This window comes from Hakea prostrata, chromosome 2 (genome assembly GCF_041222555.1).
Source record: "Hakea prostrata isolate BN-2017 chromosome 2, UWA_Hpros_2, whole genome shotgun sequence".
Lineage (NCBI taxonomy): Eukaryota > Viridiplantae > Streptophyta > Magnoliopsida > Proteales > Proteaceae > Hakea > Hakea prostrata.
Window position 1 is genome coordinate 27,793,136 of NC_142601.1, and position 11,425 is coordinate 27,804,560.

An 11,425-nucleotide genomic window follows, 5' to 3' on the forward strand; every position below is an offset into this window, starting at 1 on the left:
ATTGGTCGACTAGTTGGTCGACTGAGCCAATAGACCAACCAATCGACCAATCAAGTCAGTAGCCTCAATTTTGCTCTATTTCGACTCCTATCTCTTGGATTTACTTCTTATGACCTATACATGTTTTGTCAAGCCTGTTTAGGTGATTTTGGAACTGTTCTCTAATCTCTTACTTGAAGATTTTAAGTTCAGATTACGAGGTGAGTATTCCACTCACAATATGCATATTTAAATACCTTATTATGATATGATTCAAATGCATGATTTAGCTAATGTTGAATTACTTTCTTTATATTATGTTACCTCTGCAATTACAGTAGGATGTTAATATTGTGATTTACATATTGGAATGAATCATGAATGATGTTGAATGCGATTTGGACTATGGTGTGACATGTATGATTGTGAATGATCTGAGATGTGATTGATTAGGTATGATTTGGGATTGGGAAGTGTCCTTTTGACACTTCTGTCCCTGGACATTATCGGAAATAGTATGGGATGTTTCTGGGGTTGCCCATCGACGCTTTCCCAAATCATTGGTTGTCATACCTAGGGCTGTCTAGCAGTGCTTGGCTAGGATGTCCCCATTATATCAAACCCTAGTCGGAGGGTTATTGAGACTGAATGACCCATGGTAGCAATGTGATTCACGGGCGCTCGAGACCGGTGAGTTATATCTATGAGAGGACGGGAATCACATTGTGGGGGCCATTTATGGGTAGGGTTGCATATGGATAGACTTGGGCTCATGGGCGCTCAAGACTGGTGAGTTACATCCGTGAGAGGACATGAGAGCTTCCCGTTTACTATATGTGGATGACCTATAGGGTTGATGAGTCCGTAGTCGAGAGGGAATACGCTGACTCTAGTGTGAAGGATACCGGAAAGGATCCCGAGAGGGGAGGAATGGACGTATCTGGAGCTGAGTAGATGACTTGCATTGGGCTAGGCTTAACCCTGACATGCGCCAGTACTTAGACCAATGGTGATGTGAGAGAGCGGTGACTTAACCCCCAGCCATGGAATATCCCGAGGGATGCCAGACCCACTACCAAACGGCATTGTGTGATTGAGACCTACCCAAAGAAGTATGGTGCTATAACTTAAGCATGTCTGCCAATAGAGACCAACATACATATATAGAGTTAGAAGCATATTGCATTTATTGTTTCACATCATTGCATATATGTTTGTTTGTGAATGCATGTGAAGATGCTTATTATGTTTGGATTACTTGCTAAGTTCTTTTGAGCTTATCCTTCGGGGGACTTGTTTTAGATGACATTGCAGGTACGAAAGAGAACCCGTGCCATGGTACGGAGGATCTTCCCGTACATGGTAGAGCTCCGGAAGTCCTTGGACAAGGTAATGAGTAACGAGGGCCAACACTCAGATTTGGACTACGTTGATGGCTCCCATTGATGGCAGTTCGCATCGTCTTATTCGCCGTTGGGATCGTGCGCTAGATGCTGATCTGAAGCTTCAAGAGCATAACCTAAAGGTGGAGAAGATGAAGACTGAAGAAGAAGATGAGCCGACTAAAGATGTGGATTAGATTCTCTTATTTCTTTTAGACTTTTATTTTACTTATATCAGCTTAAAGCTTTACTTAGATTTCGATCTACCTTCCGCATATGTTTGTGGAGTATATTTCCGCTATACTCTACAGTTGTCTTCTGATTTGGTATCTTGTTATTCTACACTCTGATATTCTTTTGTTTCTGAGATCCTTAAGTCTTTCTTGACTTTTATTATAAATTACTTGAACATTATGATTTGTTCTTGCTTTTGATTATGTTATTGTGCTAAATGGATATGATCGTTCCTAAACTTGATCTTTTGGGCTGTGGATCACGTCCCCGAGTAATCCAGATAGGGTATCGGCTGGGTGGATTCTTGGCGGGATGTGACAAGGACTGTTCATGTAAGTCTTTCAAACGGTCCCCGGTTAAGTTGACACCCCTTGTTTGATCACTATCACCTTCACTCAAGTAAACCTCATCCCGACGACATTTTCTTTCACGATGGATTAGGACGGGAACACAAGGCTGAAACCTAAAACCTCTCAAACTCGGCTTGGGTTTCTTTGGCGCCATAGTCGGGATAGAAAACTTACTTTTAGAAGATTGGAGAATCTCAAAACTCAACCGGGAGCAAAGCTTAATCGAGAGCTATGAAAACGATGGATTTAAACAAAGAAGGAAAGGGGTATTTATACTACCGGAAGAGGCGTTATTAATCTCGATCGAACAGTTACAGCGTTACAAGATCAACAGTCCAAAAAAGGAGACATTTCGTCTTCTTGAGGCTGCCATAATGACAATAAACTCAGCTATTTGACGTGGCAACGCTGGGCTGGACGTGAACTTTGAGGAAACCGTTATCATAACGGCTAGTCACCTCACATGAGGGTAATAAATGCACCCTGCAATGAACCTCTCGAAGACTATCCCGCTTGGTGTAAACACCATACGGGATAGGGGGCTTGTGATACGGGGGATTTTTACCCGACCAGCTTAAGCCCGGTCTGGGGCTGATTGGGACTCTCGGTCGGGACTATTGCCGACCGTCTAATTTAAAGCGTAACGTACGCTAGACTTATTTGGCAACGACACCCAAGATGGAAGATCAACTTAAGGATGATTGTGCGGGATCAACGACATGGGAGCGCAATCTCAAGAGGGACAACAACCCTCGTCGGGAAGACTTACCAAATATAGAAAAGGTAATACGTACAGTATAGAAACAAGGACACACCCCTCCGGTAAGCATCGAATACATTCTGAACATAGTCTTGTGTAACTCTTGCACGAGATCTTAACCTGTTCATTGTCTGACTTAGCCATCAGAGGGCGCCTGCCCGGCACACGAGCCGGCCCGCGTCTAATCTTTCTTGTAGGGCTCATCGTCCTGAGAATGAGAGGAGGCTTAGTCGGAATCAGAGATATAACTGTGACGCATCAACCCTTATTAAAACACTTTCTCGTGTGCAATATTTTTTATGCACTTCACTACTACAAAGTCCCAAGGGCCTAGAGAGAATCAATCGGGTATCTTTGTGGCTTGATGATAACTTCTCACCCATCAAAATGACATGGTTGGCTAACACCTACACCATTTCACAAGAATTGGTAATCCAAGTGTTTGAAGACTGCTACTATTTTACAAGTAAGTCACTGTTTAGGGTATCCGAATACAAAGAGGCCGTCTCTTGGAGTGTAAATGTCTATTTAATTCAGACAAGCACCCATGGAAACAGGATCGATATCTCTGTTTTCGAGGGGTTCATTTTGAATTTCCTCTCCTCCAAGAAAAGGGTGGAAGAGAAGGAAAGATATAAAATAGCTCAAAAATTACAAAAAGCCCATGACCAGCCAATCTGGCGAGGCACAGATGATGATTCCACGTGCTTCACAGTCTGGTCTGTCAATGAAATTTCTTCTTGCATGATTCTTTATTTGGTGACAAAAACCTCATACAAGAAAACTCTTTTCTACACCTTTCCGACCACGTTTTCTTCTTGGATTAGCACCAATCATACAGGAGAAGGCATTGACAAGCTGTTCATCTTCTATACTAATTAGAATATTTGCTGCATACGGGTCAGCAAGGAGGTGCTTTGCCACAAGATATCCTGCAATAGACCACGTCTGCAAAAGATGCGCCTGTTTCCCGATGAACCTTGCACCTTTCGTGTCATAGTATTCAGGCCACTTGTCCTTTGATATCCGCCTCTCTGCAATCTCAACAGCTTTTGCAGCTATGTCTAATCTGTTCATCTTTATACATGCCACTGTGAGCTGCAACAGGTTTCTGAAATACATTATTTCATGAATAACTATCTGTGGACACAACACAATGTCACGAGGAAGAGAAAGAGAGGAAAATATCTCGAGGCTTCTGCACGTAGAACTGAGAACATGCTGTAGGCAGCATATACAATGTATGAGCAAAGAAAAGAATATGGAAAACTTGCATACAGAAACAACAAAAGAGTCCTAGTTACTTCTAAGATGTTATATATCCATTATCCATGAGGCAAATGTACTTGGGAGGTCCTGCAACTAAAACTGGCACATTGTAGTGCCAATTAAAACCATCCAAGTCAAATTTTATGTCCCATATAACACTAAAAAGGGCGTACTCAGTGCCGAAGCTCCCACACTGGGGTCTGGGGAAGGGACTTTCTAGGCAGCCTTACCCTTGGCTTTGCAGAGAGGCTGATTTGAACCCATGACCTCCAGCGCACAATGGAAAGACTCCACCATTGCGCCAGGCCCCCCCCCCCCTTCTATGTCCCATATAACATTGAAATTTTTTTTTATTGATCTCTGATAGGTCCTATAATTGTGGCAGAAAAAGTAGTATTTTCACGAAAAAAACACAAGCTGGAGTTTGAATGAATTTAAAATACCGTCGTGGTTTCACAAACCTTCGATAGTTTTGTATGTGGTTGTCCATACATTAAAGTCTGACAAATAAGGGGATTGAGAAAGAAGCAAACCTGCCATAGCAAAGTTGGCCAAGAGCCTGCATTGTGGTACGACCAAGGCCTGCATTGTAAGCAAAGAAATGGGGATAAGAACATGCCACATTCATGGGGATAGCATGCGCAGCACAACCATCAAGCAGAAGTCCTACGTGTTTTTGGGATCACTGCCTGTGATAATCCGCCACTCCTGACCTTCAAGCGCAGGATAACATATCTTAAATGGCATGTCTGCGACCAAATCTTGCCACTTGGCTTCAATTAGATCCAATATGGCATGTGATTGATCCACTGTTGCAAGACTACTAACAATAGACCACAGATTTCCTAGAGAGAAAAAACGGAAATCCATGTGAGCAGGCTGCAGATTTCCAATTAAATAGCCTCCTTTCTTGGGCATCCATTCTACTAGCCAAGGAGGAATCTGATCAGGATAGATGTTGAACTTGTTGACAGCATCATACGAGTACTCTTCTGTTTTGTAACGATAAATTTCATTGAGTTTCCTCATGTCCACCCAATAATACTCCCTTATATGGAACGATAGTGCCACCAGACGATTGTTCATCGCTCGAACAAGGTCAGCTGAACCATCCTCTGGAGCGAGCATCTCACGTGCACAAAGCAGTGCTGAATAAAATAGTGACTGCAAGAGCATATAATGTCATTCAGAATATTAAAATAGATACCCAAGGGCAACCAGGATATATTAGTTTCAGTAAAGTTACATATGTACCTAAATCATCATACTTAAGTAGTGTCCAATTTCTCACCACCTGCAGCAGACAGATGATTGCATAATCCGATAGATGTTAAGAGTAATAATTAGATTTCATCCAGGCCTCTCCCTCAGGACGTTTGATTGGAATAGTCTAGTCTTTTTCTTTCTTGACCTTTACTGTTTTGGCATAACATTCACGTGATTTATCATGTTCAACATATCCACTGCCTTATTCAATTCCCCACCATTGCAGAAGTAGAGAGAAGAAACTAATAATTCCCTATTCGTTTTTGTATAATATGAAACAAATCTTGAACTAGAGACCTGTCAACTAACAACCAGATAACTGAGCAAAGGCTTAATTCAATAGCAAGTATTTATTGGCTGTAATCACCTATTCTGCACGGAGATACCTTGGTAAGACCTAACATGTAAAATTACCTTCTTCCTTCTCTCCCTAAAACCAAGATGTAAACCCCCAAGTGAAGGTGGAATTCAACCCCATGATCTGGCAATAACTTGCCACATTCCTTAACAGCTGACTAACTAATTCTGGATTTAACTTAATGTAGATACCTAGGTTGTAATAAGAGTATACAAATAATTCTATGGAATCAAATTTTCAAGTTTGTGTAACCAAAAACTGCAATGAGGAATATCAGGAAATTTGGGGTTGTTTATTTCCCCACCAAGTTAAACATTCTTGCTAAATGGATGGCTTACACAGAATAAAAATGCCAAATGAGAGAATTGATTCAGATGGTTGCGGATGAATGTGAACCCTGAAAGTAGAGAAAAACCTGAATTTCCAGAGGATGACCATGAATTCCCATGCGACGGTCTATCATGCAAGAACCATCAGTCACTAGCAAAGTTGGAAACATATCAAAACCATCCGCAAGACATAGTTTCAAAATCATCTTAATTCCAGTTTGCACATCAATTCTCTCTTGTACTGAAAGATCTCCGGAGCATTTCCCATATGCTCGTAAAAGTATAATCCACCATAGACCTGAAACAAAATTTGTTACACATATAGAGGAAACAGAAAGAAGCAAGGAAATATTGTTACATAGAGAACCCTTTCTCCAAAAGAAGTAACGATTTGAGGAAAAACGAAATACCTGATTTTTCTTTTCTTTTTTTTAAACTACTTACCAGAATCAACCGGCGCCACACGGCCGATTGCTGCCTCTCCAAAATCAGGATCCAAGATATCTTCTGTTGCAGAGTCATCACCTTCAAGAGGAACTGTTCGTACCTTGAAACTAGCTGGCATCAGCCCTTGACCAGGACTATGACAGTCCATTGTTTTTTCCCAGCTCTGTCAAGACAAAATTAGATATGCACTCAAAAAGTGTGATGAAACACAACCTGGATAATATGTCGATATTAGGTAGTAAGCAGTGGAAGTCGATAAGTATGGAGAAAGTATCTCATTCTGTCAGAGCATTAAGAAAATTCGATGAAGTATTACATATTAAAGTTTATAAGATTCCAATTCCTTATTTGAATAGTTAAGATTATACCTATTTACAAAAGAGAACTGGGTAATCTGAAGGACAGGTTGATCTTTGTAAGTAATATCTGTAATGAAGATAAGGAATGTTGATCAGAGAGTTACATTTGGGGAGAGATTAAAAGGGATATTCATATGGGTGGTTTCAAGTTTGCAACTGGTTCAAAAGAGTACCCTCAATGAATTCCACATGCTCTCTGCATTGTTTTGTAAAATTGATTTGGGTTAGGATGCTTTTCTTGGTTAACCATCTATGCCAATGGTAGGCATATAGAATGATGGTTAATCTTGGGCTTGGACTATGAACTCAACAAGTGTCCATTGGATGAAGAAATTAAATATTTCACATCAATAATTATAGCACATCACAGGTGAATAAAGAAACTAAATAGAATTTCATCAGATTACAACAAGGCAACCAAATTGGAACAATCACATTAACTAAACTTCAAAAAGTGGAAACCCCCTAGAAATGGCGGCAATAACCATCTGCCCCACAAGAAGAAGAATTCCAATAAGCATGAAATCCGCTCAACATTCACCATCTAAAAATCACCATAAACATGATATAAAAGATGTCCAACTAGCTTTATATAGACTTGGATCTAGTCTGACTAACAATAGGACTCTCAAAATGACTGGTAAGAGAAAGGAAAAATAGAAACCAACTGCAACTAGAGAAAATTTATTCAAATGTAAAGAAGATGAATTTTAGCCAAATACACATTGTCGAGAAATAACTCAACAAATATTTGCTGCCAATGCCAAGCATGCATAAAGCTGAAAGATTGGTGCATCAACCCAGCAGCCGACACTGGGAAATAACCCTAGCCAAACCCTTTTACATCTATTCTACACCTTTCAACCATAAATGTTATGCTCTAACATTCCCTGACAGAATGGGTGAGGCAGTACATTAGGGTATAATGAAGAACGTACAAGGGCTAGCTAGATGTGCCCCCAAAGCAGCATCCCCATCAGCACCCTGATATGGTGACAAGCAAACAAGGGCTCTCGCACTGTAGATGAGTGGGCAAAAAAGTTTAGTTCAAAAGAGTAGAATATCTTGAAATATTAACTCTCTCACAGCTACAAGTCTAGAAATGATAGATATTTATAGGATTAACATTGCCTGTATTGAAGAGACTATAGATAAAAGGGTAAAAACCTAAGAAGTTTGACATTTTTGAACTTTGATATACCGGGAGGTTGAAGTAATACAAGTGGAGTCAGCATAGTAGTGGATAAGGATTTAAAGAATTATGATGTGGTGGATGTTAAAAGATTCAAATATAGGATTATAACCATCAAGTTTCTGTTAGAGGGTGGGGGGGGGGGGGTATCAATGATTCAATATAATTAGCTTTCTCACACATCTGAAGTAGGATTGGATGGAAGTGCCAAGTAACAATCTTGAGAACACATGGGTAGATGAGTACAAAGTTTTAGTCAAGGAGAGAAGATAATTAGAGGGGGTGATCCATAATGGACATGTTGGGGAAGATCAGAGAGACTATAAGGTGTACATGGAGGAAATGATTTATCCATGGATCAGTTGATTTAAGATTTTTACACATAATAATAATCCACCCATGTCTTTTATTTGACAGACCAAGCTTATGGATCATTTCTCTTTAGGGTCCTATCAACCTTAGGCTTCTTACTATGAGAAACAAGCCTGCCCAAACAGTGTAAGTTTGTATTCTGTCAATCTGATATAGCCCTGGAGTCTTGATAATTAGAGTCAATAAAGTTTATGAGAAGTCTTTTACTGTGCAAGTAAGGAGTGGAAATCAACTCCCAATCTATATGCTTGCCAAGCCCTTCTGGAAGATTTTCCCTTCGATAAAATACAGAAGCGTAGAATGCTGAAACATGAATCTGTTTTCAAAAGCCTGATGTTAAGTAAATGGCATCAACCTCTAAAACTTAAACCATAACCATTCCCCTTAGACACCCCATTATAGCATTTGCCATAGAAATATAAATATTAACCATTCCCCTCGGACACCCCTCTATAACCTGAGGATTATCAATATATTTTAGGTTAGTGCAGGATAATATTGATCATTTTGGTGAATGTTCAATTCCTTGGAACATCATCCCAAGAAAAAGAAAAAAGCAACTTTTCATCAAATGAAATTAACCAAAAAATAAGACCCAGAAGTGCATTGTTAACATGCTTGGATGGATTACCTGCAACTGAAGTGTGTGGAGGATGAAGTTCCGAACGATCTCATATTCACCCTTTAAAAGAAATGCTATTCCAGAAGGAATGAAATCACGGATGAAGACCTGATCATAGTTCAGAACATTGGAGTCGCTTGGGTCTTGTGCAGCAATTGTTCCAATGGGACTGTTACAATAATAAATAACAGATTCCCGTAGAAGGTTCCATGCCTCATCCTCAATGGAGTTGACATTAACTTTAACCGAGGTATGTTTGATTGGTCCAGCTTCAGGCAACTCACCATTAGGTGCCAAAGTATCCTTCTCGTGTTTTGACTGTTGAAGTTCCCCAAGTTCTAGAGGTTTTGGTCCATTCACCCCACCCTTAATGAGATTAGATTTTCGTGCAGTATCCATAAACAAGGTACCATTTCCATCCTCTGCAGTTAACCCACCAACACCTTCAGCTCGTTGACATTGGCAATGCACCAACCGCGACCGACAGAACATCATTTTTCCATGACAATCATTGCGCATACCCTGAATACAACAGACTTTCAAGCAACCTTGTATCATTATGGAGCGATTTAATGATTCCATACAACCTGAAATGGTCTTTTTCTTTCTACACTGTACATTAGATTTAAGAGCAAGCACGGAGTTTGTTTTGCAAAGAAATGCATCAGAAAACACAAGGTTTGGTATTGCTGTCCTCGGAAGAAAACGCAACATTGCTTCTGAAGTCCCCATTGAGAAATTGATATTACCAAGGCCGGAGAGTTCTGTCGCATTCCCTAGAACTGATGTTAAGAAACCTGCATAGAACAACTCAAGTCAACAAACACTATCCTATAGTTCTATCCATCCCAGAGAAACCCAAAACAAGAGGAAAACCAGACACAATTAAATTATTAAGTTCGAATATTGCACACATTAATTAGTCACAAAAAAGATTAATATATGCGTACTTCTAATGTAAATAATTCCACCTTTGGAAGTCAACAAGAACTATCAGAATTCTTGAATAACCTGCAATTACTTCAAACTACTTGAGCCTCGCAAAACCCGCCAAGTGAATGAAACTTAAACGAAATCACCATACAATTAAAAAATATATAAAAATTAAAAAGAAAAGAAAAATAAAAAGCATATGAAATGAAAAATAAAACAAGCACAGAACTCGCAAGGTCAACACCAGCTGAAATTTGATCATGAAATTGCACTCTTAAACATGTAACAAATACAAATAATCTTCGCACTTGGATCTGAAGAACAAGTAGATTCCGAAGTTATTTGATGTTTTTCCTATTATTTCGGCGGAAACGAAAACAAACAGTAATATCAGGAGAGCGGAAGGAGGTAAATTTGAGCTACTCACAGTTCTAGCGCTTCTTAAGCTGATTTCAAAGCGTAATAACGTTACTCATGTTCCTGTTTTCTCTACTTTTCTCAAATAGACCGGGCAGGCCTCCAACAGATGACCAGATTTTGAAAATTTTAAAAAAGAAAATAGAGATCCACAAATGGAAATGGATAAAATCTAAGAGAAATCTTATCTCAATCGTTGGTTTATTTGGATCTGAAGGAGAAATAATAACGTGATATTGTTTGAAAAGAGAAGGAAAAAATCAAACAAGAGACAAAAAAAGAAAAAAGAGAAGGTACTTGTTGAACCATTTATGGTTTTTTATACTCTTTGTGACAGCATTTATGGCCCGTTTCAACTTTCAACTCGAGCATCTGAATTCGACCACAATTCTCAAGTCTACACGCTGGCTGTTTGGAAAATGCAAGATATTAGATGAGTGCTCGACCGTTAGCCTTGAGGAGAAAAAAAGGTGTCAAAATGGACTTTTTGCTAAAATTTGTTAGAAAAATGTGAACTTATTTGGTAAAAAAAAATCATTCACACTATCAAAAAAGTCTATTCTTGAGGCGAACCCTTCTTTTGACACAACTCCTTTCCAGAGTGTTTGCCATAAAGAAATCTTCGAGAAGATTGAGTTGCCTTTTCCTGACTGGGTCTGGGAGGAAGAGGACCCTATTCCGGCGGATCCAAATATCGAGGAGTATCTTAATGATTCGCCGCCTCTTCCCGAAGAACCTCCAAAGCTTGCCTCAAACAAGGATTCTTCGGCCAAACCTGTTAGAGAACAATAGGAAGCTATCTCTTGTTTTTTATATTTTTTGTAAGGGTTGGCCCCCCATGGCCTGTTGATAATAAAATAGATATTTGCCTCCTTCTTGAACTCTTTCAATGATTGCTATAAAGTTCTGATAATACTTTCTCATAGCGCACTTAGAGAATTTTCTTTGTTTCCTTATATAGAATGACGTTCAGGAATGAGATAAGCTCTTATGGAGATAAACTTGTACCTTAGTTGAAGATGACACTCGGGACATCAGAGGGATACACTCAGGAGCTTTGATTTGAGTTGATTTGGTTCTAACCGAACCCTTTATGACGCTTGGCGCATTTCTCCCCCGACTGCTCCCTCTTTATGACCAAGCCCAAATGTTTCCT

General features: G+C 39.7%; 1 protein-coding gene across 5 annotated transcripts; it reads right to left on the reverse strand.

The window, feature by feature from the left end:
• Positions 1 to 2,973: 2,973 nt before the first annotated feature.
• Positions 2,974 to 10,576, reverse strand: LOC149024170 (neutral/alkaline invertase 3, chloroplastic-like). 5 transcript variants are annotated; one of them, XM_089144492.1, is made up of 7 exons: positions 10,280 to 10,575; positions 8,929 to 9,716; positions 6,372 to 6,537; positions 6,014 to 6,225; positions 4,645 to 5,138; positions 4,508 to 4,556; positions 2,974 to 3,803 (listed from the first exon to the last, which is right to left on the reverse strand). In XM_089144492.1, the coding sequence occupies exons 2-7, from the start codon at positions 9,649 to 9,651 to the stop codon at positions 3,477 to 3,479; spliced, it is 1,971 nt and encodes a 656-aa protein (XP_089000618.1). In that variant the 5' UTR covers positions 9,652 to 9,716; positions 10,280 to 10,575; the 3' UTR covers positions 2,974 to 3,476. The 5 variants fall into 5 exon arrangements, with proteins under 5 accessions (XP_089000618.1, XP_089000620.1, XP_089000621.1 ...); XM_089144494.1 differs by lacking the exon at positions 10,280 to 10,575 and adding an exon at positions 10,161 to 10,256; XM_089144495.1 differs by lacking the exon at positions 10,280 to 10,575 and adding an exon at positions 9,891 to 10,119.
• Positions 10,577 to 11,425: the final 849 nt, after the last annotated feature.

What these genes read in the sequence shown, in the direction of transcription:
- LOC149024170 (XM_089144492.1), bottom strand. Translation starts at nt 9,651, where the DNA reads ATGGGGACTTCAGAAGCAATGTTGCGTTTTCTTCCGAGGACAGCAATA. An exon ending in TGTGGCGCCGGTTGATTCTG is followed by an intron (nt 6,226 to 6,371) that starts GTAAGTAGTTTA and finishes ATTTTGTTTCAG; the next exon opens with GTCTATGGTGGATTATACTT. An exon ending in GTCATCCTCTGGAAATTCAG is followed by an intron (nt 5,139 to 6,013) that starts GTTTTTCTCTAC and finishes ATGCTCTTGCAG; the next exon opens with TCACTATTTTATTCAGCACT.